Here is a 26,826-nt window from a genome sequence, read left to right on the forward strand (position 1 = left end):
CGCCGTGCCGCCCTCCCGGCGCGGTGTGTCCCCTGCCGGGGCCCGTCGCGCCGGCGGAAGCGCGGCCGCAGCCCCTGAGGATGCTTCGGGCCTGGCGGGCGCCGCCGCTGGCGCGGGCCCGGGCCGGCGCCGCCCGGGGCTGGGCGCGCTCCGCCGCCTCGGAGGCCGCGGCTGAGAGCCGGGAGGACTCCCGGTACCGGGACACGGTGCTGCTGCCGCGCAGCCGCTTCCCCGCGCAGCTCCCGGGGCGGCTGCAGCCCGAGAAGGAGCTGGAGACGCAGCAGGTGCGGCCGGAGCCGGGCCGGGTTCCCCGGGGCGCGGGTCCCGGCAGGGGCGTGGGGCTGCTCCGGGCCGGCAGGAGGCCGGGAGTGGCCGCCAGGGTTTGTGTTCGGTCCCGCCGCGCGGGGAGAACTTCTGGGAGTGTGAGCTCTGCCTGGCCCGGCCGTCCGGGCTCTATTTTAGAAAAGCTCGGGCTCTTGCGGTATTTATACTTTGGATAGTCATTACTCTGATACAATTTGTTTTGGAGGAGAGTACCGAGCGTCCGGATAGTGTAGTGCTAGGATAATAATCTCAGGCCTAGTTTTTCAGCCTCTTCGGGCTTTTATGTACTTAAAATTCACTAATGGCTTCTCTTGCAGACTTATAATTGCGTATTTGTTTGCCCGCCTGCTTTAATTGTAAATTTTTGCATCCAGACTTCTTTGGAAGTGCAGAGACTTGTGATGGTTTCGGTCTTTTTCTTGTTGTTTCTACAGAAATGTGGTTTTTCAGAACTGTACTCATGGCAAAGGCAAAGGAAGACAAAACTGGAATTTTGTCTGCATGATGGACCACCCTATGCCAATGGAGACCCTCATGTTGGCCATGCATTAAACAAAGTAAATATTTACCTGATCACACTTAATTCTTGTGAAGTGGTAAAAACTTACTGTCATGTGCTCTCTGTTCTCCATTCCCATTTAAATCAATAATGCTTTAAAATGTTTGGGGTCTTGGTAGTTGGGGTTTTTAAAAACGAATGGTATGGTTATGTGAATGCATATACACATTACATAGTTACCTTACCCCAACGTAAATACCACGTACTGAGTGCTCAGTGTTTGGCTGGGCCCTGACATTCACAGCAGCACACTGGCCACAAACTGAGAAATACTCAAATTGTGAGCTGTCACCCACACCTTCTCTCAGTCCCAGTGCCAGAGCTTGGGCTGCAGTGTGCTCTAAGCCAGTGCTGTAGGTCGAGCTCTGTGTTTTAGAAATGAGAGCCAGTCAGACTTGTGCCCTTCAAGTCTTGAGAGTTTATACTGCATCTCTCAGTTACACTGGTTGTGAACTCCTTGGATCAGAGGTCTCTAAGGTTCTGCCAATGTACAAAATGATAGGCAAGAAAAATAATAAATGCAGAGGCTTTGAATCACAGAGTGATTTGGGTTGAAAGGACCCTAAAGATTATTTAGTCCCAAACCCTCTGCCACAGGCAGGGACACCTTCCGCTAGACCAGGTTGCTCAAAGCCTCGTCCAAACTGGCCTTGAACTCTTCCAAGGACTGGGCACCCAGAACTTCTCTGGTCTTAAATATGAGTGTATCTTACTGCTTTTGATATTTGTATTTTTTAAATGGGAGGAGCTTAATTACAAATGTGACTGTTCCACAAGGGGGAGCTAAAGTGATAACAGACCCTTGTGGCTTTTCAGATTTTGAAAGACATCACCAATCGCTTCCATTTGATGAGAGGTTATAAAGTGCATTATGTGCCAGGGTGGGATTGCCATGGATTGCCAATTGAATTGAAGGCACTGTCAGAAGTCAAAGGAGCTGAAAATCTTTCACCAATGGAAATTCGGCAGAGAGGTAAATAAAGGCTTTTAAATGCTTTTTATTCTGGCCTTTTCTGTTGGTGACATTGTCTATGATCACTGGGTATACTTGCCAAGCAGATAGAGCAGACTGGAATCTGATGAACTGGGATAATGTCACACAGGCTTAATTTGTTGCTGTAATGGGCATGCAGAACATTGACCCTCAGTTTAAAAAAAACAAAAGGAGGGTGGGGGTTTTGCATGTCTGCTTTGATTAACTGTATAGTGGTCGGAAGCTGCTGTTTATCAGATCAGCATCCTTTTTGTTTTTGAAGACTGAATTTGATTAGGAACTGAAAAGGTACATGTAGAAGTCAGGGTCCTTCGGGACAGCTTGGCTCAGTATCACAAATAGGAATGTATTTGTTGACTGTTTTTAACAGTCCTACAAAATTATGGGGGGGATCCTTTCGGAGAAAGTCTGCGTTATATGGAAACTGTTTTGAAGAAATAATTTCAAATACAATGTGGGTTGAAAGGCATCATTTTTTAGCTGCAAAGCTAAAAACTTTAGTTTGAAATTGTGGTAATGAAATGGATTAACTTATTTTCAGATGTATGTTACTTTGAAAATTTAGGATCAGCATCAACAGGAGGAGTTAACTTTCACTCTTATTAGTTTTATGTTGAGAATTTATTTTGAGAAATTTTTCTTCCTAACAAAATATATTTCCCCTGCTTCCTTAAGAAGAAAGTTTGGAGTCTAAAAACATGTGCTTATTGTTCCTATGTTAGTGAAAAAGTGCCACTCCTGGATCTGTTTACTCTTTGCAGTAATTTTTTGTGACAACCAATCTGAAATGTATGTATTTTGAACCATAATAGTTAGGGCATAGGTTCTGGGAAAAAAATCAACAGTGCATTGTAAGTGGTATTTTATTGATCTTAGTGTGCTAAAACATGTGCTTAATGGAACCATTCCCTTCAGCTAGAGCATTTGCAGAAAGAGCAATAGAGAAACAGAAATCCGCCTTCATTCGTTGGGGTGTAATGGCAGATTGGGCCAACTGCTACCTTACATTTGATCCAAAGTATGAAGCAAACCAGCTGAGAGTCTTCTACAAGATGTATGACAAGGTATGAAGAATTTCTGTGAAGTCTGTATTGATTTTTTTGTGAGTTTTGTTTCTCCTAACTTTCTTTTTTTCTGCTCACTGTCCTCTCTAGGGTTTAATTTATCGGGACTATAAACCTGTGTTCTGGTCCCCTTCAACAAAGTAAGAATCAAATCACTATTTTGTCTTCAAAATTTTAGCAAGGATGCCAATAGCTTTTGATGTTGCAGCATGTAACTTGTGTTTGGTGTGTATCAGAACAGCCTTGGCTGAGGCAGAACTCGAGTACAACGAGCAGCACGTCAGTCGCTCTGTGTACGTGAAATTTCCGCTGCTGAAGTCGCCGCCTAAGCTGACTTCTGTGATAGGTAAGACTCCTCTGTAGCTTTAGAGATGGATGGCTTTGATTTTTGTTATAATTGTGAGTTAAGTACTTCTAATTTGCATCTGTAGATGGATCATCCCCTGCTAGTGTGCTAGTCTGGACCACGCAACCTTGGACTGTGCCAGCCAATCAAGCAGTTTGTTACATGCCTGATTCAGCGTAGGTGTCTTTCACTTGGTTCAGTTGTCTGTGTCAGTCCTTACTGGTATTTAGCAGCAAAATTAAAACATTGTGGACTGCCATTACAGTTTACTTAAGGCATCTTTTTTTAGGATTTGTTTTTTGTTTGTTTTTTTGTTTGTTTTTTTTTGTTGTTTTGTTTTTAAGTGATGCAGTTGTAAGTTTTGTTCTGTATCTGCTGATATATTAATTTTTGTCTAAATTTTTATTAAATTATTTCTCCTTCATGAGGCAAGGTTACCTTGAAACTTTTGAGATTTATGAGTGAAATGGCCATGTAAAACATACTAGTATGTTTTTTAGAGATGAAGCATTTCACAGACTGGTAGCTTTGTGGTATTTGTAATTATTTAGTATCACAAATGCATGTTTGCATTGCAGATATTCAATTGTGAAATGTGCAGTGACTGGACAACACTTCATCCTTGCTGCAGATAGAGTTGAATCTACAGCTGCTGTTCTGGACACACAGTTTGAGGTTATATCAACGTGTAAAGGTAGGTTTTAATATTGGTAATATTAAATTGCTTAGTCTAAAAACTGCTTAAGTTTTGATGGATTAAATGTGTTTATAATTTGAGAATATGCTTCTCTAAAATAATACAAGAAGGAGGAGGAGTCTGACAGATTTACTGTTGTTGTATTGTAGCTCAAATTATCATCTGTAGATTTCAAATGAATTTTTAAAATCTGGATTCCTGCTTGAAAAAATGAAATGTAGAGTGCAAGTCTGTTCAGTATCAAAAGGGTAATTACACTGAGTGCAGTTTGTCTTTCTATCCATTGTTAATGACAAGAGGGGTCTAAATACAAGAATGGCTGTTGAGGTATTGTAGGGGCTGTTGTCTGTCTGGCCAAACTAAAGCAGTTTAATTGGCATCCTAGCAAACTACATAGTGGCATTTCTGAACAGGCAGGCTTGGGATTCAGTGTCATGAGCTGGGATTTAGTTTGTCATTTGTGAGCTTTATTCATTTGCCTCTCAGTGATTCAGTGCTGGAAATACGCATTTGTGAAGAAGGTGAGGAATGTGTTTCTATGACTTTTTATTTTCTTTTTTTTTTTTTTTTGGTGTCTTTCCATGCCTTCTCTTTCAGAGCAAGTCTTGTTTTTACCTAATGATGAAATTACTGGAGGTGTTTTTTCTCACAGCTTCCACCTTTTTGAATCATATGATTTACAGATAACATCCAAGAGTACTAGAGTTGAAGCATCTTAAAAAGAAATTTCATATTGGAACTTGTTCTTTTTAATTTCCCATATATTTAGTAATTAATTGTATTTGTTACTTTTCTGTATTTGTGTACATAACTGTGTGATGACAGTTCTTAAACACGTTCCTTCTAGGAGAAAATGATTCTGTGAACACCATTTTGTCATATGGTGTGTTCCTTAAGCTTTGTGATTCTTGACTTTCAGCAAGGGTTTTCTTCTGTTTCAGCAAGACATTTCTTCTGTTCGTTTTTTAACCACTTGTTCTTTTCTACGCCCTGATAAAAGAAGCTGAATGTGTGAACTGTGTTTCTCTGTTTTATCTTCTGTTTGTATTTTTCAGGTGCAGATTTGGCAGATGGTTCTTGTGCTCATCCCACCATTCCTGGCAGAGTCTCTCCCCTGTTACCTGCAAATCATGTGACAATGACAAAAGGGACAGGATTAGTTCACACGGCCCCAGCTCATGGTATGGAAGATTACAGCGTTGCTTCCCACCATCAGCTACCCACGGTACTTCATCTTTTCAGCTGTTGCTCTTGATTTCCTGCAACTGATTTGCTGTGTGCCCCTAAAATTGTTTGTTTTGATCTGTGCATAAAACTTGAAAATGTTTTGAAGCATTCACAGAAGTGTGAGTATCACTAATGGCCTGCAGGAATGCAAGACTAACCTTAAAGAAAGGTGTATCAGGATAAAAGAGTGAAGTTTCCTTCTGTTAATTAAAACTTACAGGGAGGTGTTAGAATCAGATTTTTCTGCTCTTTTTGTGATTTTGTGTTTTTAAAGGAGAACACAGAGAATGTTTTTCTGGTATTGACTTTCACTACTCAGAATTGTCTTTTACATGCAGATCAGTAAGTCACCAGTTATGTAGATCATCGTTACTTTTTTTTTTTTTTAAGCAAAGCTTGTTTTAAACATACATAAATACAGCTCCTTTACGCATGGCCAGTTTGTGATTGATGGAGTGAAGATTCAGGATATGGGGCTTAGGGAGAGTGAGGTTTGTTTTTATTTCACACTGTTTACTTGAAAAGTCACTAAAATGCCAGTGACTGTGATGTATGATAGTTGTGATACGTGTGCAAATGCAATGTGTTCATTTCTTCTGATGCCTACAGTTCATTTGCCTGGTAGATTACTAACCTGCAGTTCACTAAATCTGAAGCGTACGTAAATATTTTGTTATTCATCAGAAAAGGAGTTACCCAGTAGAGTATTTAACTCATTTTTGAATACCAAAAATATAATTAATTGCCACATGGTATTTTATTGACATTATTTATTTATTTATTTGTTTTCAGGATTGCCTTGTGGATGAAAGTGGGTGTTTTACAGAAGCAGCAGGTCCTGAACTTAAAAACAAGAATGTCCTTGAAGAAGGGAATGATGCTGGTGCGTATTTGATGTTTGACCATTTGTTACTTCATCAGTTACAGTCTTGCAGATATATTTTGAGAGTTTGTATAAGTTTGCCATATTTTGAATTTGGATGAGGTACAGGCATTTCTTGCTAAATGTTGATTATGGAAAGGGCTGAGTTGAGGTTAACAGCAGCCATACGTTCAAACTGAAATTTAATCTTGCCTTATTTTTTCTCTCAGTCATTAAGATGCTTCAAGCAGCTGGGAGTTTGTTAAAAGAGGAGAAATACGTGCACAGTTACCCCTATGACTGGAGGACTAAAAAACCAATGATTATTCGTGCCAGCAAACAGTGGTTTGTAAACACAGCAGATGTGAAGGCTGCAGCACAGGTATGTAATTTTGCTTTCTTATGAGACAGTTGAAGACAACTAATGCTATTTGGAATCAGCATAAAAATCTTGCTGTAGCTCCCTCCAGAATCTGGTCTTCTCTATGGTTTATGAACAGTAGTTGTAAATTGTTAATTACTTGTTGAAGTGAAATATGTTGCCAATTTTCTTGTCAATATTGATATAATCCTTGGTAGCTATGCTGACTGGTATATTTGCTCATTGTATTTACAGATGTAGAAGTTTCTTAGAGCTACTGATTTTTTTTCCACTAGAATATTTTTTCAAATATGATGTTTCAAATATGATGTTTCAAATAATTAAATTAGAAGAGACAATGTTATCACTATTAAAATTACATTTTGTGTATGGCCATATAAGGCTAGCCTAACAACTTTGTTTGCTGCCCTGTTAATTTTGTAATAGTCCTATTTTAAATACTTTAAAGCTTGAGGTCTTTTGCTCTTTGAAGTTATGTAATTTCACACAGAAAATTCAGATCAGCACCTTAGGGTAACAGTGATTTTATTCTAATCAGGGCATGAGGTGTATATTCTATATTAATCTTTATCTAGAATGGATGAAAACATGGTGGTTACTCAGCAGGGCTGGGAGTGAGTGGTAGCCCACTACAGACAGTTTGTATCAAGGTGGGTTTTCAAAGTAGAAAAAACAGTACAAGATACAGTTACCTTTTAAACTTCATATTGAGTCACTGATGCCATTTTTAACTCATTTTTGGGGTGTGTTTGCTAGAGAATCAGAGAACTGGGGTTTGGTTGGGAAATGTGCAATATATGCAGTGTTCAAATGAGTTATTGAAGAGCAGCAGGCAGTTGTCTGAGAATGTGTTTTTTGATACTGGGAATGGGAGAGTAGATCTGTACCATATTTTACTGGCAGTATAAACATAATTTGTGGGAAAGCTGAAGCATGTTCAACAGTTCACACTCTCTTTTATAGGATGTGCTGAAAAAAGTGAAAGTGATCCCTACGTCTGGAGTGAACAGGATGCTGGAGATGCTGGACAGAAGGACATTCTGGTGCATATCACGGCAAAGATGCTGGGGCGTCCCAATCCCTGCTTTTTATCAGAAGAGCACGGGAGAATGCTTGATAAACAGGTACCTGTCTGTTGTACTGCAGTTAATGGTATTATAAAACTTATTATTTCAGGTAGGAATGCATGCTTTTACTTGTGGTTGTTTATACACAGATCTAATTTAGCTGTAAGTTAGAACAGTCTAAAACTTGTTGCTGGAAGTGACTTGTACATAAATAATAGGAATCAATTTACTTAAATACTTAAGTTGCCTGAAAACTGCCCTTGAAATTCATTGCTGCTTTCATCCCTCATCTTCAGTGAGCTGACAGTCATGACTGGCCTTTTCATTTAAGCAGGCAATGAAATGCAAGTTGTGGTTAGAATAGATAGCAACTGTAGTTGTAGCACTGTTCATTGAGCAGTCCAGGTTCTGTGTCAAAATATGTTTTTGCAGTTAAGTGGCAGTGGAATCTGAAGTGGAAATAACCACATTGGTTGCAGAATAAATAAGTGCATTGTGTTTTAAAACAAAATTAGAGTGGTTTTGAAGACCAACCTCGAGTGTAACTGACCCTTAGCTATATGACTTGGTGCATTCAGATCTTCAGATGCTAGCCTGATTCTGCCATCTTTTGGTTAATAGTATCCAGATATCGCAAACACTGATTTCAGGAATTCTTGACAACATAATGCAGAGGAGATCCATGCTATGCGTTAGAACAAGGAAACTCAACCAAATATGATCCTTTTCTGTCCTGTAAGGAGTAATAGAGTTCTGCTTTTACTTCTTTGAGGAACAGAAGTTTTCAGTTGTGAATGCCCTCGAAGAGTTGATTTCATAAAAAGAGTATTGTGGAGTACCACATTCAGTGGATTAGTTCCATATTTTTTTCTGCCTTGAGATACGCTGATGTAACTTGGCTTTGTATACCTTAACATTAGAAACTCTTGTGAAAATTGATAAGAAGTTTTCACAGCTGGAGATGAACTTGAATACTGTTGCAGAACTTTTTTTTTATTCTGGTTTTGAGTAAATGTACTGCAGGAGTCCAGCATGTTGTCCAGAGGCTGTACTGAGCACACAAGCAGTAGATAGTAGACAGTAGTAGGTGAGGCTCAGGGTGTGGAGGGCAGGGAATGAACTTTAGACAGGTAGTCCTTAGCTTCACCTGGTGTGACTGGGTGTGTAGTTGCAGAGAGATGTACTTTGACTCTCTCAATGTAGGCAATAACTGTGAGAAAAAGACCACAATAACCACAATGTCTTTTATAGTGCCTGGATAATGCTGGCACACATCAGGAAATAAATGGGTGGAGGATGTGTGGGATGCAAAACCATTTTACCTGCAAAAAAGTATGTGTGTGTCTCTAAAAAAACTACTATTTCTGAGGAATAGTTTCATATTCAGGTTGAAGAGTAGGTTTGAGAGTGCATGTGTTGCTTAAGAATTGTGAAATATGTAGTTCAACAAGAAAAAAAGTGTAATGAAAACCGGTCCAGCAGTTGGCACTCAAATGTGAAGGGCACCATGAAGCAAGAGCTTCTTTGAACACTGAGAAGCTGGGACAGAGAGCATTTGAAAGGAGGAAGCATGTGTGGAAATTCCTTAGGTTGTAGTAAAATCACCTTGAAATGCCCGTGACCTGTATTAAAGCCTCTGCCTTTTGTGAATGCTCCAGCTGTGCGAGATTATTCCCAGAATTGTACAAAATGTGGCAATCACAGCATTTTGATGTGGTAAACTGCCATAGCTTAGCACCTCCACCTTTGTGTGTAGTCAGTCTTGTAGGAGAGTGAACAAAGGGACAGCATGGCATGTTTGGGTAGAATTGATCTAGGGAATAAAGAAGGACATTTGGAAAAAAAAACAGACATAATCAATATGCTTGAAAAAAGATTTATTTCATTTGACTCATGGCTTCTGACACTCATTTATAGCCAGTACTCTTTACTTCTAACTTTACTTACTCTTGGTGGAATTTTTAAAGGAAAGTGTAAAGCAGTCATTAAATATTCTAAAAAGTTTGAGCTTAAATATTTGTAAAGTTAACTGGAGGAGACTTCTGTAAGTGGAGTAGGAGAAGTGCACAGAATATTGGCCTATAGAAGTGACAGGCAAATTTAGATGACAGTCTGTCAATTCATAGGTCATTTTCCTGGACACCAGTTCTTTCCTGGACAGCAGTTCTTGAAAAAAGCAGTTAAGCCTGATTGTTTTGTTACATTTGCATTATCATTTTGAAAATCATATTACAACGGGTTGCTGACATATTTTTTATGACATTTCATACTTAGACTGTGTATATAATTAGAATATTTAGTATAATTAAAACAGCAGTGAATAATTTGCATTTCAAAACGCAAACTGTTTTTAACTTGAATGTTGGATGAACAACCTTTCAGTAGTAGTTGCTGTGGAGTTTTTGAGTGACTATCAAAAGTAACAGCATCTCCACTGGAAGTCAGTGTAGTCCACATGGAGTTGCTGTTACATATGAGAGCACCAGTGGTCGATCTTCAGTGATCTTGTTCATGTACCACCTGTAAAAAGACTTCTTAAAAGGCAAAAAGTCCCTTGAATAAACGGCTGCTTCCCTCTGAGAGTTGCCCCTGAATTTGTCACATGAAAAGCTGCTGAAAGCCCTTCTTTGGAGGCGGAACTGCTTTCTCTAACAGTGTTCTTGCAACACCAGCAATCCAGTCATTCTAACTTAAAAGCCAAGAGGTGGTTTGTAATGTTTGATGCAGAATCTCCATGAGTCTCCCTGCTGCTACGGTCCCCCCCCATAACCGTAAAAGATATTTGATTCAATTACATTGTCATCTATGGTTAGAAATTTAATATACCAATGATATTTAAATTCTTTTTTGCAGAGTATGCTGCATCATATTGTGACCAGTAGTGTAAAAATTATTTTTAAAAACCCCTTATAGGAAAGAGAGAAAAGAGAGAGCACTTTTTCATTATTGCCATTTTCAGTTACATTACAGAGGTGAGATTCTGTGGGATTTTTCTGTGCAAATGGAGAAAAAAGACTTCAAACAATTTAAGAGTACATGCACAAATAGACGCTTATGCTGCGTGACAGCTTTCAACGTTAAATAGATTTCAAGAGAAAACATTCTCCATCTAGGAAACCCTGTAACTCATGGAAAAGAAGAAAGAGCTCCAAAATTAAAATGTGAGAATGGTATTTCCAGTAGTAGCTCAGCCCAGATAATAAATATGAGATACATACTTTAATCTGACCTCATGCAATAACTGCTTTACAAATTCAATGTTCAGATATTGGTAATAAATAGTAGTATTGCAGTGATTGTTCTAGTGCCTCACAAGTTTTGTTCGCTTCCCTGTGACTTTGATCAACACGTAAATTAGATTTCTGAAAAAGAAAAATCCATGATGTTTTTGAAGGAGGTCTGTCCTGTGCTCTAATTTGTTTTTTGAAATAATAAGACATTTCAGTGAATTGCAATTAATAGCAGCTTACCATCCCTTAAATACTTACAGCTGTAGTATCGACGTCCTTGTAAAGCAGAAGGTAACTTTCCCTCTTTGCCGCTGTTGGAAAGGAGATGGAGAGAACCTGAGGGTCTGTATTCTTCTGCTCCTGACTGTATCTTAATGCTGCCTAATTTCTGTTAACAGATTAAATAAGTATGCAGCATAATCAATATCAGGCTCCTGGGTGATTGGCTGGAGCCGTGGTAGCGTGAATTGCCGTAGGGGTGTCAGAGCATAGCAGGGACACGTAATGCGAGTTCTTCCAGATAGCCTCTGAATACAGGGCAAAGTTTTACAATGCCCTTTATGGCTCACTCAGGGAATTATCATGCTCACCTTGAAGGCTGCAGATTATAAAGTGATGAGTAGTTATTTGAGCAAGGTGGTTTTCACTTGCACCTTACAGAAAAGTACTTTGCAGAAATCCTGCTCCTTACAATGCAGATACCTTAAATAAAGTTAATTCTCTTGTAATAAAATTAATCATAAGTATCCTGCGAGAAGAGCAGAGACAAGTATAGGGGCTGTGTTTGTTTGTCTTGTATTTTTCAAACTTAGGAGGAAAAAGATTTGTTGAAAAGGTACCCTGGAAACTTTTCATCTAAACTACCTCCTCTTATGAAATGCTTGTTAATGTTCTCTTCTATTCTGTAGGGAAATAATGTATAGTGAAAAAGCTTGCCTTGCTAAGCTATTATATATTTTAAAATGTGATTTGAAGCTGATAGAATTTTGAGAATATTGGTCAATATAAAATTGACTTCACAGTCCTTGACTCCTTAGTTCTTGTAAGTGATTGATAACACAACTCTGACCTTCTTTTACTTATCAGAAAACTTTTATCTGTAGCATAATTGTACCTGTTGGTTCTTGCGTAACAAAAATGTTTTTTTTTTAAAAATCTGCTCTTCATAAATTAATAGTGTAACCTTTGCATTGCATAGCAATGCTTGATAAAAGGTTAGCCCATAATATGTCTTGTGGGAATGGTGTATCTACAAGGGTACACAACTCATGTGTGTGACATTGGCAATACTTACTGTAAATTAAGGCAGGCGTTTTATTATGGTTTCCCAAGGGAGAGTAATAGCAAGGGTTTATTTCCTTCTTGTCTTTCCCTTCCCCCACCTCTGGTGGAAAGGAAAAAGTTGCTTGTTAAGAGTAAATTTCTATGTGTTGTCCAAGATAACTGTTAGTTTTGGTTTATAGTAGGATTTATCACCTTTTATAAATCCCTCCAAATATTGATATTGTGAAATACCTGGTGAATGTTTTAAAAGTGTATAGGTTGAAAATTAATTAATTAATTACTGGAATTTATGTCCCTCCACTGAAGTGTATATGCAATATGAAAAAGTTATGCGGAAGACAGCCTTAATTCCTGTTTAAATTTTCTGCTTTAGAGGATGTGCTGGTAGCTTTTCAGTACTAATTGTGGGTATGACTCCTGATCAGAGAATTTTTCTGGTTCTCATTGAAGCCAGAGCCATTAGCTGAGCACTGAATTGCTTCTTGCATTAATTACTCAACATACACAAAATACTTCACATGGTAATAAACATGTTTTAGGGTAAATCATCCTCTTTTTGATTTTGTTATTCTTGTCTTCTGCTGATGAGTTCCATGGGTAAGACTCAGCCAGTGAGAGGAAGGCACTGAAACTGTGGAGAGAGATCTTGAAATCCTCATGTGAAGGCAACTGGTTATCTATAACTGTCTTTAAATATATACTGATAGTGTATTTGAGAAGAATCCAAAGTGGAAAATTCTTTTTGGCAAAGAGTGAAAAATAATATTGTGTATTACTTTTTCTAAAATGTTCCTGGGTGCTGCATTATCATCACTAAAGGTCAGGGTGTAAATGCAGCTTTGTCAGTGGAAGATACTGATCCTGCAAAAGACAAATTCAATGGAATAGTTTAGTTCAGGCTGAGGCAAATTAATTTTTTTGCTTTTTCTGCAAGCTTTCTGAATTTGAAGATTTAGCATAAAGGAGGAAAGACATAAGGGTTGCACATCAGCTATCTGCCAGGAATTGTACCAGGACTGGGGTTGTTCTTTGCTTTTGTCTTGGAGAAATAAGACTCTGACAAGTGGAAGTATAGCCAAACAAGCCTCTGTGCAAATATTTCTGGAAAGAAGTGGTACCATTCAGAACTGGAGCTCCACGGTGTTGTTTTAGCAAGATAAATGTTAGCAGATACAAAGCCATAAATTGTGTCCTACCACCATTAAAGTGGAAGGTGAATGATGCCTGTGCTGGTTTGAAAGGGGCAGAATGGTGGTGGTGCCAGCTGGATGTCCATGTGTGAATGTTGCTGCTTAATGGCCTTTCCCTGCAGAGGACCTGCTGAGGTGTTCTGCAGGAATTTATTTTGAGAAGTAAATTGATTAACTGATGATTGATACAAAATTGATGTTCTGTCATTGCAATTTGAGTAGTCAAGAGCAAAACCGGATTTTGTTCTTGCCACAGCACCTTGTGTCATGAACTGAAGTAATTTGTAAGAGTCCATGAAGTGTTTTAGTGATGTAGCTCAGCTTATTAGCAGTGCAGTAAAATACTGTGCTAAAACCAAACACAAGACAGAGTGATGACTGAAGATCATCTGCCTTCTGTGTTTCCAAGATAATTATGCCAGATCATTATTTTACTTTTCCCCCTTTTTCAATACTATGTCAAGAAATTAATTAACTGATTAAATCTTCATTTCTCAAGTTACAAAAAAAATCTCTGGTGGCCTGGGTAACTCAGCAGGTTTAGTTTGAAGTTGGCAGGTCATGATGATCTGCTGTACTCCTTAAATACAGCAGATGTCTTAAAAATTACCTCTTTAGCAAGTGCTCTGTGAGTCAGCAGGACAAAGTGTGTGGGGTTCCTCTTTATTTTTTTAAGATACCTTAATTTATGTCTAGACTTGGCATTAAGCAATATTAAAAATCAATTCCCCATAGTCCTACCTACTGGGGCCAAAGATTGAATGTGTCATAAATAGTGCACAGAACTGCACACCTTCAGGTTGCCTTATCTGTTCAAATCAGAAAAAATGCTTAGTTAACTTTTTAATTTTTCTTATTTCCGTAATATCTGTTTATTTCAGGCCTTTGTCCTGTCTAGTGCTGTATGATATGAACTAATAAATTGCCTTCAGAGTGTACATTGAATGGTTTATTATCATTCCTCTACTAGGTGCAGAATTTTCAGTTTCTTACACTATTTGGATTAATATATTTTTTATAATTTTTAAAATATATTGCTAAAATGGGGGAATTCAGGCAACTGGAAGTTTATATATATATATGTATATATTATATATGTGTATGTATATGTGTGTGTGTATATATATATATATATATATATATATATATATATATATATATATATATATGCTACTTGAAAAGCTGACATTTCCTCACTGCTTTCCACATGGGTTCTCAAGGTCTCTGTATCCAGTAGGAAAAATAAACCTGTTGTCAAAAAGAACAGACATTCTGAGGGGAAATAGTTTTGTAGTTTCTTTAAATTCAAGGTCAGTAAACAGCAAATAAAATGGATTTTAGAAGTTTTCAAGCTGCTGGCATCTTTTCTGAGTGCCTCAATTATGGAGTATTTGCAGAAGATATTTGGAATCCATGTGAGTTTTTGTACGTTGTACAACTCTTCCCATCTTGGAAGGCAAAAATAGAAAGTTTGATATAGGCAGGAAGCTTTGTGAAGTCTTGTCTGGATTAGAAGCTGGAAAATAACAGGTTCTAATAGCTTGGTCTGTGTATGAGCATCTCTCACTGCTTTGGGTCTGGGGTACTTGTGGCAAGGTGTGATTACTCCTCCATTCATTAACCCCTTTTTTCCTCCTCCTAACCCAGTGAAACCATCACAGATGTCATCAAAATAGTGGAGCAGCAAGGGACAGATGCATGGTGGGCCCTCCCTATAGAACAACTCCTGTCAAAAGAGGCTGTAGCAAAGGTAAACTTCTGACTTCAAGTACAGCAGGTGCTCAAGACAGCTGAGTGAAGGGAAATAATAGAAATCTTGTTTTTATTTCCTTGATCCTCTTCAGTCTTGTACCCTCATGAGAAGGTATCTTGTGACAGGAGTATTCAAAAAATGAGATCTGAGTGGGGCAGAATACACACAATTGGCTTTGTGCTGTTAATTCAGGGAAGACATGTCCATCCTCCTCTTAAATCAGGAGGAAAGTGACATCCTAATTAGCACATTGAGACCAAATATGTATTAGGTCTTGGTCATTAAAATGGATTAGAATTTTTATTTCATTTTTTCTAACTTTTTATTGTTCTTTAGCAATTGTGTACTTAAGCTAGCACAAAGCTGTGGTTTTTACTGTGCCATTTGTGGTTTTTATTTTAGTTTTTTCTTGCCCTACCTTGGGTTTTCCATCAGTAATTATCTGAAAACTCTTGTCAAAGATTATCTACATTATTTTGTGTTCACTCACAAAGTTGGTAACAGAACCTGTACAGAACTGATCCAGAAACCAAATTTGCTTTATTTCTAGCTTTGAGAAGCACTGATGATATATAGTATTCTATTTACATTATTTAATAATTGTTCTCTCAATAGGCTGGTGGTCGTGATGTTTCTGATTATGTCAAGGGACAGGATGTCCTAGACATTTGGTTTGACAGTGGAACTTCCTGGGCTCATGTTCTGGAAGGTAAGGAAACTCCTATGTTGATCCTTCTTTTAAAATACTTGGAGAACAAAATACAACTGTTCTGTGTGACAGTGCTGGTGTCAGCAAAACTGAGGCAGATTATTCCAGCAGCAGGCTGGCTGTGACTTGTAAATCTGCTTTTGCTTGTAAAGATTCTGCTGTGTGCTGTACTGTGTAACTGCTAATCACACCATTTTTTGTTTTGAGGGGAGAAGTGTCATGGCACAGACAGCCAAGGTACTTTGCTGCTAGTATTGTAACTCTTAAGTTGTTTTTAGTTAACAAATTTCAGTCTGTGTCTGTCTGTGCTATTTGAAGCAGAACAAGACTGAGATCAGCTGATGAGTCTAATAAAGTTTTATAATTTAGAAGTGTAGGTGTGTTTTTTCACTTTTGATTACTTTCAGTAACTAAAGCAGTATATTGTGTCTTAAAATATTTATACTTGCTATATGTTATTTATGGCTCCTACTGCCAGTAGCTGCTACTCAGCAAGTAGCAGACAGAGATTTGTACAAAAAGATGTAAAATATACATTATTTGCCTGGATGATAGTGCAAAGTCAGGAGTCCTTTCTAAAGGAGGAGTCTGGTGCCATACATCAAGTCTGTTGGACTTTAAACCCTCTGTACACAATTGCATGATAACAATCTTGTTGAATTATAAAACACGTTAGTACCAGAGCTTTATTTCTTAGCAACGTGGTCAGGTAACAGTACCATCAGCAAACATTAATTTTCTAGAAGACTTTGACATATATTGAGGTATATGCTCTTTAAAAATGTTTCTGGTTTGATTTTGGAAGGTGTATCAAAGTAGTGGTCATTTGATGCAGTTACAAACTTGCATTGTTGAAGGACTGAGCACCTCAGCGCTCTAATCCTGTGTATAGGAGATAACCTTTCATAAGGAATAGCAGAATCCAGACTCTGGATTTGTTGTTAATTTGTGTAGAGCTCCCATATGGATTCTGTAGTGTCTAATAAATGTTTGGGTTATCACAACACATACTTCTTCTTTTGTGAACCCATTACAGGTTCCTCTTCTCTACCTAGTCCTCTCTTTCCGTGAAATTTTCTGGAGCTTGGTGTGTGTAAGGCATTTTCTGCTGTATGACTAACTGGAGTAGCCCACTGCTGTAAAAGCAGGGGACTGGCTAACCAGCAGTGTAACCTCCTAGCCCTGTTTATTCTCAAAAATGACAGTAAAATTGCATTGCCTTTTTATCTGTGTAATTGAGGCTTCCAGCCACTGCCAGAAGTGAAGTGCAGTCTGTGATTCATATCAAATTACTGGTTTAACTCACCTTTTATGAATCTTTGCAAGAGAAGTTGTTGGATTAAGAGTTTTGTCATCTATTTCTGAAATATGCTCCATTTTTTAAAGCTTTTAGCAGAATTTCTTCCAGTATCAATGATAATCAGCAAGGCTTGCAGACAGACTAGTGGGTGGGATTGTTTTCCAAAGTACTCTTGGAGAAAAAAAAAAAAAAGATTAAATTAATGGAGAAATCCAAGATTGCTTAGGGAATGTCATAATGGGAAGAACAACTAATTTTGTGGTAGGAATGAGTGATAGCAGAGGTTGTTGCTGCCTTCTGATGTCAGTGTTGGTGGCAGAGGTTTTCACAGCATGAGTTACTTTCAGGGCAGCTGCAGGATATAAAAGATGGCTGAGACTGATGTTTGTTTCACTCTACCCTGAACTCAAGTTAATTGAAAATTCTGTAACAATGATCTCTTAGTAACCAGCAGGAATGACAGATGTTACAGATTTCCCTGTCAATTCCAGTCTTGTGCAAAGAATTCATTCTCTCCAACATCTCTGCAACTCAGGAAACTTGGGCCTGAGTTTTCATTGCACTTGACCCAGCTGTGTCTGAGCTTACTAAAGGAGAGGGAGCTGTTCCAAAATGAATCCCTTTAGCTGATGGCCACACAGATTGCTGTCAGCAGATACAGCAGGTGGGGAAGGGGGAGAAGAGGGGCAAGAAGAGAGATTCTTCTGAATGAGTTTAAAGGAATTGCTCAGTGACAGCCAAGCCCAATGGTGTAAATCATAGCTTGCATTACCTTTTGCCCTTGCACAGTCCTATTTCTCATGCTTACCCTGCTGCATCTCCTTCCAGGGACTGGGCCTATTTCTGATGGACATGGCTTAAAGTTGCTCTTGTTCCATTAAATTATGGTTGGCTTCCTTTTTCCAGCCTGGGTGTGCCTAAGGTACCACTTGTAGCTAAAGGACAGATTAACCAAACCGTTCTACGTCAGCAGTGTGGCAGGTAGGAAGGTGCAACTTACACACTAAAATCAGAGACCTAGCTACTAGATTTGTAGTCACAAACCCAAAATTGTACAGCTACAAGTAGACTGTGTGTGAAATAAGCACCACTCACTGCCATCACTGAGAGCACATCCACAAGTCCAATGTTCTCTGAAATCCTGCTGCTCCTAAAGTTTCCTGGGGATGCTGTTTGCTTTAATGCTTTGTTGGCCTAACACTGTTTTCACTGAACAGTTTATTGTTGTGCCCCCATATCATATTTGTTTCTTGCTACACATGCCTGAATTTTATTTTTTTTTTGGAAGAACATTTTTATGCAATGTTAAAATTTAAGTCCAGATGTTTCATACCTGGATAACTGCATTTTCACAATACTGCTGTGAGGTAGAAGAGTGGAAATCCACTGCTTCCAAAAAGAAAGTGTGGTAAAATCAAACTTCAGTTCAAAAGCATGTGCTAATTTTAAATACTTAATGCTGTGGTGCCCAACACTTTTTCTGTTGTTGCTCTCTTGCTTTGAAGTTCAACCTTTTGACAGAGCTCATTTCAGTAGCTCCTCTGGAGCATCTATTCAAGAGAACTCTTTAATGTCTTCAAATTCTCATACGTTTTTCTCATGGGCAGAGTGCCATCTTCACTACAACCCTGAAATGATCATTTTAAAAAATATTTAATATAAAATGCACACTGGACTTCATTGTGTTGCCACTGGTAAAAGTCACACAGCTTTTTACGCACAGTTTTGTGGATATTGCAATGATGGTAGTTTTCAACATAATAACTTTTTTCCCCTATCTTATTGGCTAATATTTAACTGAATGAATGTGATTATTTTACAGCTTGCCTATCTAAGTGTTTAAACTTTTGTGCTGACTGAGAGGCTTGAATTTATCTTAGCTGGTTCATTCCTGGCATTAAAATACAATACGTTTAATCTAAAAGTCAAAGTCTGTAAGATCAAAGATATGGAATCTTGAAATCCAAACCAGAAGGATCATAAATTGTAATTCTCTTTAATGACCTATGTACTATACCTCTGTTAAAATAAACAACAAAAAAGTCTCTTTGGGTTGTTGGACATACTTTTCCATTTACCAAAAAAAAAAAAAAAAATAGCAAGCACTGTTGTAATTAATTTATGTGTTACAACCCCAACTTTAACGAAACTTAGGAAGGGGAGCAACTACTAAGGCAGGTATTGTATATGCAAACCCCATGTTTGTATTTTACAGATAAAATGTTCAGGCCTCTGTTAACTTTGCAAGCACCAGGAGCCAGCTTGCCAGATGTACTAGTTCCTGTCAGAAAAGCCCAATCCAGTTTGCTGTTTGTAATTGTTATTTGTTGAAATTCTTCTCTCCTCTAAGTTCTAACTACTGGCATTTCCATGAAAAGTTCACTTCTCTAAAACCAGCAGCTAGTAAACTAGTTGTAAGTAACAAATGTGTTGTTACAGATTTTCTAATGCTACTGTCTTCCTTACCACAAATATTCTTGATCTTGTCCTCTCAAGTATTTTTGCAGTCTCTTAATACAAAGGCTGCTTCTTACTTATTGTACTTCTAAACCCCAGACTCTGTAGATTTCCTTGAATGAATAAGCAAATGTGTAAAAACTGTAATATCCACCCACACATTTTTCCTGTGCTACCTGGAACTGTGTGGCCTTGACCTTTGTAATGTTGAACTTCCCTTTATTGCAGGATGGATCTAAATATCGAAACTTCCATTAAGTTAAACAAATAAATCAAGTGTGTCAGCAGCAGAAAGAAGCATTGTCTCAGGGGTCCTAGGAAGAAGAAAAAGGGAGATAGTGAATAAAAATTGAGTAGAGAAACTTCTGTCCGAGTACTGAGAAAGCAACACCATCAACTTGTCAAGATTAAATTCCTGACAAATATGTCAGGTTTTGCACCTTTGTAGGCTTTGACTTGCATGTCCTGCTGTGTTCTACATTACTCTGTTCTCACTCTGGTGACCTGTCTGGGATTGCTTAGGACAAGGAGGGAACTCTTGAGTCAACAAGTTTTGTACTTTTTTGTACAGTGACTGAATTCCACCAGTAAAGCCAAGTAAACTGTGCTGTCCTCTCTCAACCCTGTGGAATACCTGGGCTTGCTCTTCGCAGTCAGTTAATACCCTGCCTGCCTTGTAGCCCAATTTTCCTCTAAAGTACTCATTAGCTCCACTTGTTCTTCCCTAGCATTCCTCTTTTTTTTTTTTTTTTTCTGTGTGTGTATTTACAGGGAATAATATTTCTACTTAGCCTTCACAAGAATAAGCTAAACAAGCCAGGTTTTCCAGATGCCTCTATCCCCAACAGGCTTTCTTGTTTCCCATGATGTGCTAACTCTTTCCCTAAGTTTTTAATCTTCCCAGAACAGCAGTGACCAAAAATATAAGTTCTGTCACAGGTGAGCTGTGGTCACTGCCAGAGCTTCCTGCTCTCCTCTGTAAATGCCTTTCATGGGCTGCTTGGGCATGTTGCCTCTGTGCCTTGCACCCTGAGTAATTCCAAATTTGGGAAGCTTCAGGTGGTGGCATAGATTTTTATTAATTCCAAAGTACGTGAACTTTTCTTGGGTATTCCAGTTTGTTTAGGCGTACTTGGAGTTTACTTGGAAAGTATTCTGAGAACTTCTGTGAAGCAATCTATCTGAGCATGATAGCTTCTTTTCAGAATTTATTATTTAGTTTGGGAGAGAGCAAGCTTATTTGTTGAATTCTGGAGTGTGGCAAGTTTTGGATTCTTTTAAAAATGGTGATACTAATGAATCCCTTGTATCATGGTTAAGTAACCACACACCATTTAGAAAAGCAACTTACCTACTGGGTTTAAAAAGCAGAATAAATGTTACTAATCAGTTTCAGAGATTTTGTGTGTTAATTGTTTTAAGATACAAGGTCTGATATTCCAAATAAAATGTTCTGCTTTTAAAGGTGCAGACCAAAGAGCAGATACGTACCTTGAAGGAAAGGACCAGCTGGGAGGTTGGTTTCAGTCCTCTCTCTTAATCAGTGTGGCAACAAGGAAAAAGGCACCATACAAGTAAGTGTGTGGATTGCAAACACATTTCTTGTTCATTTACTGTACACTGGGCTTTTGGAAGTATGCACAGTAGTGTATAAACAAGAGAAATCAAACCAGTACCAAGTATCTGATTTCATGTTCTTGCATTTTCAGTATAAAGTTTTTCTCAGATTGTAATTAATTTAGTGTTTAAATTTTTTCTATCATAATTCTAATAATGTTTTCATTCTTAGTCATTTAGGAATTATTAGATGCCAAGTGGCTTTTTCCTATCTCTCCCACTCCCATAACTAAAGAAATTCTTTGGGAAGTGCAGGTGTGCAAATCTCCCAAGATCATTGACTTGTGAATTCAACATTAGGCTGTAGGGAATTGGGAATAGCTGTGTGCTTGTGTTCTGCTGGAGCTGTGGCACACCATTTATCTCCTGGAAGAAAGCATAGGGAAGGGGAATGTGGCTCAGCTGCAAGGAGGCTGTTCAATTTTGGGAAATGTATTGGCTTAAAAAGTAAATAGCACTTCCGTCTTTCATTAATCCGAAATACTTGTACCCTGGATATCTAAACAATCTGTTGCTCGCACACCAAAATTAAATGAGGAAAGTAAAGTAGTTTGCTCTCCTTGGATGGTAGTACAGGGTATATTCATGGTCGGTTGAACTCAGGGTTTGGAGCCTCAGGCTCACCAAAACGGGGTTTCTGTGTGTTTTGACTTAAAAATATCCTCATTAGAAATCTATTTTTAGCATAGGTTTTTTCCTGGGATTTTTTTTTTCACTAAAATCTTTCCTGCAGGACTCTGGTGGTTCATGGCTTTACTCTTGGTGAGAAAGGGGAGAAGATGTCCAAATCTGTTGGCAACGTGGTTGACCCTGATGTCGTCATCAATGGAGGCGAAGTAGGTCAAGCTCCTGAGTATCTCAGAACTGCCACTTACAACCTTTCATTGCCAGATTCTGCAGCTGTCTTGTGGCAAAACTCTGTCAGGCTCTTCTTGGGCTGTACTGCAGTTCCATTTGGCTGGAAAACCTTGAGCTGTGTTGCTTCTGCTGTAGTACAGGAAAACCACTCACCTTTGTTCTCTGCTATGAGAAAAGAAAATTATGCAGAGGGTGTAGAATGGTTCATTTTTACCAGCACTGATGGAGTAATGGAGAAGAGGAATAATAAAGAAAAAAAATTAAAATAATGAACCTCTGCTGTCAAACTGACTAGAGCCTACCATGTGTGGCTGGCAGTGGAACAGTCAGAAGTAGCAGTTGCACCCCACCAATCTCTCTGCTCTCAGGCTATTACTGACTCTGGAAACTTCAGTCCGTGGTCAGGGAGGTTGTACTGCTGGTGATGCTCTGAATTTCCTTCTGTCCCCGGTCCTGCTGTTGCTCTTTCTGAGGCTGCTGAACAGATTTTGTAACTTACTAGACAGAAGAATCAATCTTTGCACAACTTACTTATCTCATTAATTAAAACACACAATTGTTCCTAATCTTTCAAAAAGGGGAGAAGCCATTTTCAGAGTTAAAAACAGTCGGAAGGGGAAGAAAAACCTATGTAGTTTTAGATAGTAACATTGCTGTGTTAATGATAAGCATTCAAAGGATTTAAGGCTGCAGATGAGTTTCTCTCAGCTTACCGGGGTTCTAGCACTGCCTGTACATAGAGTGCTGCATTTGTGGGCTGTAGCCCTGCTCAGCAGTAACTCCTGCTGAAAGAAGGGGGAGCCTCCAACCACAGCAGCCTCTGGGCACATGGACAGAGTTTTAGGTAGTCCTGCAAGGAGCAGGTAGTTGGACTGCATGATCCCTATGGATCCCTTCCAGCTGGAGATAATCTGTGGCTCTGCTTTCCTGTATGCCCTCAGGATCACAACAAGGATCCTCCATACGGTGCCGATGTTCTCCGCTGGTGGGTGGCAGAATCCAATGTTTTCACGGAGGTGCTGATTGGGCCTGTGGTGCTCAGTGCTGCCAGAGATGACATCAACAAGGTAAGAGCCACCAGTGCCAACAGTGCTCATCCCAACAGACTTTCCAGATTTAGACTAAAGAAAGCTTTTCCAAGTTTATTTAGGGAGGTACTGCTGCTTTTCACACCTGTGGGTCAAATAGTAAAGTGTGCTGAGAAAAAGACTCATTTCACAGCTTTGTGCTTTGGTAACAGCCAGTCTTTATTTTTCTATAGATCCTTTTGCCATATGTTCTTCATGACACTTTTGTAACCATTCAGTCATTTTGAAAAGTAGTCAATTTCAGTTAATGATGGAATACGAGCATTTTGTGTTTCATCTAAAGCAAAGGTAATAATGTTTAACTGCTCTGGGTTGTTCTAGCTCCGGAACACGCTACGCTTCATGCTGGGAAATTTGGAGGGCTTCAATCCAGAGACAGATTCCATCCCCGCTGCAGAGATGTACATAGTGGATCAATACATGCTGCATTTACTGCATGAATATGGCAGCAAGGTAGGAGTGAATTGTGTTTAGATGAACACGTGTATAATGTTTTCCACTGGTTATATTTTCTTTAGGTGGGTGAGTAAAGTGTGTGTGTTAAGCAGGCACATTACAACCATAAAGGATCCCTCATGCAATGTGCACTCCCTTAAGCCCTATTTTTGAGGAAGACTTTAACGTTCTTAACTTGGCTTGGACATCAACCACATTTTCCTACTCACTGCCCAAGGCCTCAAATTAAAAGTCTTTAAAAATAGTTAAAGATAGATACTAAAAACAAAACAAAAACTAGAGCTTTGGAAATTTACTGCTGTACAGAACTTTGTCATTCCTGTCACTCAGAACCATTCTGCTGAAACCATGGGCATAGTTTCTGGGGTTTCTCCTTTTCCTTCCACTCAAACTTGAGTGAAGTTATTTTTTTGGCCTAACAATTAACTGACTTAATTTTTCTTTCCCCTCCAACAACCTTTTAAAGTTTCTACAAGACTTTGTGCCACTCGTTCCATTTTCTGTAAGTTTATTTTTATCAGGGCTGTCATTGTATGCTGTGTGATGCAGACCAGTGCACTGTTCTCACCTCCCTCTCCCAGGTCACAGAAGCCTACAAACAGTATGATTATAGCAAAGTTGTTCGACTGCTGCAAGCATTCTGTTCCAGAAGCTTATCTAACTTCTATTTCAGCACGATCAAGGACAGGTGAGTTCCTTCCTGATGCCTTTAAAAGGGAAAGAAGAAAGGAATGGGTCTGAGATGGAGGTAATAAGTTTCCAGGTGAATGCTGAGTGAAGTCAGGTATATCAGAGGACCTCTCAGTGCATTCAGCTGAGTAATTGTCATTGTTGTGCTCTTGTCTCTCCACTGGCCATACTGAACACTTTAAAAGGCCATCAGATAAGCACATTTTAAGCCAAGTAAATATTTAAAGACAGTCTTGGATCTATATTTCTACCCAGAAAGGGTGTGCATCTGAATTTGGGAGGACGGGAGGAAGGGCTTCTAGCAGTTAGCTGTGCAACTGAGTGTATTTATCTGGTTTTTTAGATCAGTAAAAGAATCCTAAGGCTGTGACAGATCCCTGTGTAAATGTGCAAGGGCTGTTTCATGGCATAGGAGGGGTGAGGTCTATACTGATCTTTAGTTGCCAGGATGTGAGTAAAGGAGGAATGTGGGAAAGAGAAAGAAGCCCTAATGCTGAGGTTTACAGATGAAACAGAGCAAAGAGCTGACAGCTGCAGGCTCAGTTTCCTGAGGGCAGATTCTCTCTCCCCAAATTACTATGTAGCAAATCTCCTTTCCTGTGACAAATTCATTCCTGTGGCTGCAGATGCAGATGGTCCTCACTGTAGCTCACTGTGCTTGCCTAGGGAAGGGCACTCCAGAAAAGCTTTCCTTAGAAAGGCTGGCTGGGTCAGACTTCTGACAGTCCCAAAAGCGTGGCTCTTGAGCAGAAACATGAACGTGGGAATACTTTCCAGTTTTCCCTGCTGTGTTGCAGGCTCTACTGTGAAGAAGCAAAGGATCCCAAGCGTCGTTCGTGTCAAACTGTGTTGGCAGAGGCTCTGGACGTCATCGTCCGCTCCTTTGCACCCATCCTGCCCCACTTGGCAGAGGAGGTTTTCCAGTACATCCCTTACAAGAAAGGTAAAGCACATACCACTGCAAAGCAATTCCTTCAGTGCACTGTTTAATTGCACTGTTACAAGGAATGCAATTACAGAAATATGCCGTTATTTTTTCATTCATTTCATAAACACTCAAATAGACTAAAGTAAGAATTGCTCTGTTTTACTTTCAAGACTCAGAGGGTGTGTTTCGTACTGGCTGGATTAATGCAAGCTCAGCATGGAAAAAGCCTGGCATTGAGGAAGCAATAGAAGGTGCATGTGCAATGAGAGACTCCTTCCTTGGGTCCATCTCTGGCAAGAACTCTTTGGAATATGAAGTCATCATCGTAATTGAGCCTGGATTGCTGTTTGAATTAATGGAGGTAAAAAATACAACTAAGAGTAGCGCTGTGTGTGTATGAAAACGTCCTTCACTTTGTAGTTACCAGAGACTCACAGAACAGGTGAAGGTGGAAGGCACTGCTGGAGCCTGTACAGCATAGCCCCTGGCTCAGGCAGGCTTAGTTAGAACAGGGTGCCCAGGCCTCTGACCAGTTGGTTTCTGGGTACTTTGGAGGTTGGAGACCCTACCAGCTCTCTGGGGTACCTGCACCACTGTTTGACCACTCCGATAATAAAAATTCAGCGTTGTGTTTTCTTGGAGAAGGATCACCTTCACCCTGCTGGCAATGCTCTGATACAGCATCCTGAGGTGGGATGCTGCTGGCCCTGTCCCTTGGGAGAGCAGGATGCTGGCTCATAAGCAGCTGCTTTGGCCCCTTTCTCTTGGACACTGCAGTTCAAGTCTGTCCTCCTGTTCCTGGCAGGAGTAAATCAGACTCTTGGTTCAATTCATCCACTCTGATTAGGAATCACAGCTCAGCATTTATTTTATAGAATGAACGGTCCTGAGAAACAAAACCAAGTTCCAAGTCTGAAAGTTCTCTGTCCCCCAGGCACTGCAGGCTGAAGAAACTTCCAGTGTTTCCCAGCTGAACGAGATAATGATGGCTTCCCAGACAACCCTGCTGAGCGAGCTCCCCAAAGAAACCCCTTCAGATGCAAACATCATAAAAGGGACCTTTCTGATTAACTTGGAAGGTAAGAGAACCATTCCAGACAGGCTCCTGCACTACAACACAGGGTTGTTCGTGGTCTGAGTCTTGAATCTGCAGCTCCAGCCTCTCTCTCAGCAATGACACTTTCTTTGACAGGTGGTGACATCTGTGAACAATCTTCATACAAAGTTATAGCCCAACCCCTTGCCAAAGCAAAATGCCCTCGCTGCAGGAGATACACGGCCGCATCCTCAAGCACTCCCTGCCCACGGTGCCTCCAAGTCCTTGCTGCTGGAAAGGGGAGCACATGAAGAAAAAACACCTAAGCAAAAGCTGCACCAAAGTGGCTGAAGCAGCAGGTCTGCATACTGGAACCTGTAGAAGCAGATGCTTAAGCCCCAGCCTGAGCAGGAGTATCATGTGTTTTGGGGAACCTTATATGTGTGTATATATATAAATATACATATATATATATATATATATATATATATATATACACTACTTGTATATCACTTTTCAGCTTAATAAAAAGGGTGGTTATAACTGACTGATTTACTTGTTCTTAGCAACCTGTGTTCTGTCAAAGTTCACATCCATTTAAGAGAAAATCCCCAGGGAACCAGCTCTTGTTTAATTTTTATACTCGCAGCTGGTAGTTAAAAAAAAGCCCAGAGAACCAGTCCTCTCTACAAAACAGAAGAGACAGTA

General features: G+C 39.5%; 1 protein-coding gene across 1 annotated transcript; it reads left to right on the forward strand.

Moving 5' to 3' along the window:
- The first annotated feature begins 80 nt into the window (after positions 1-80).
- Positions 81-26,665, forward strand: IARS2 (isoleucyl-tRNA synthetase 2, mitochondrial). The gene is made up of 23 exons (XM_062490440.1): positions 81-284; positions 759-881; positions 1,700-1,856; positions 2,793-2,941; positions 3,032-3,081; positions 3,178-3,287; positions 3,373-3,463; positions 3,866-3,981; positions 5,040-5,209; positions 6,004-6,094; positions 6,304-6,455; positions 7,419-7,579; positions 14,874-14,976; positions 15,595-15,688; positions 20,911-21,019; positions 21,796-21,898; positions 22,862-22,987; positions 23,330-23,461; positions 24,046-24,152; positions 24,952-25,097; positions 25,253-25,443; positions 26,017-26,161; positions 26,275-26,665. Exons 1-23 carry the CDS (start codon positions 81-83, stop codon positions 26,427-26,429), a joined length of 2,985 nt encoding a protein of 994 aa, XP_062346424.1. The 3' UTR covers positions 26,430-26,665.
- The last annotated feature ends 161 nt before the right edge of the window (positions 26,666-26,826 follow it).

The sequence above is a fragment of the Cinclus cinclus genome, chromosome 3, assembly GCF_963662255.1.
Source record: "Cinclus cinclus chromosome 3, bCinCin1.1, whole genome shotgun sequence".
Taxonomy (NCBI): domain Eukaryota; kingdom Metazoa; phylum Chordata; class Aves; order Passeriformes; family Cinclidae; genus Cinclus; species Cinclus cinclus.

Excerpts from the sequence above, each read along its gene's own strand:
- IARS2 (XM_062490440.1), top strand. The coding sequence starts at position 81 with ATGCTTCGGGCCTGGCGGGCGCCGCCGCTGGCGCGGGCCCGGGCCGGC. Across the intron at positions 23,462-24,045 it reads TGCATGAATATGGCAGCAAG|GTCACAGAAGCCTACAAACA; the intron begins GTAGGAGTGAAT and ends TCCCTCTCCCAG. Across the intron at positions 25,098-25,252 it reads GTACATCCCTTACAAGAAAG|ACTCAGAGGGTGTGTTTCGT; the intron begins GTAAAGCACATA and ends TTTACTTTCAAG.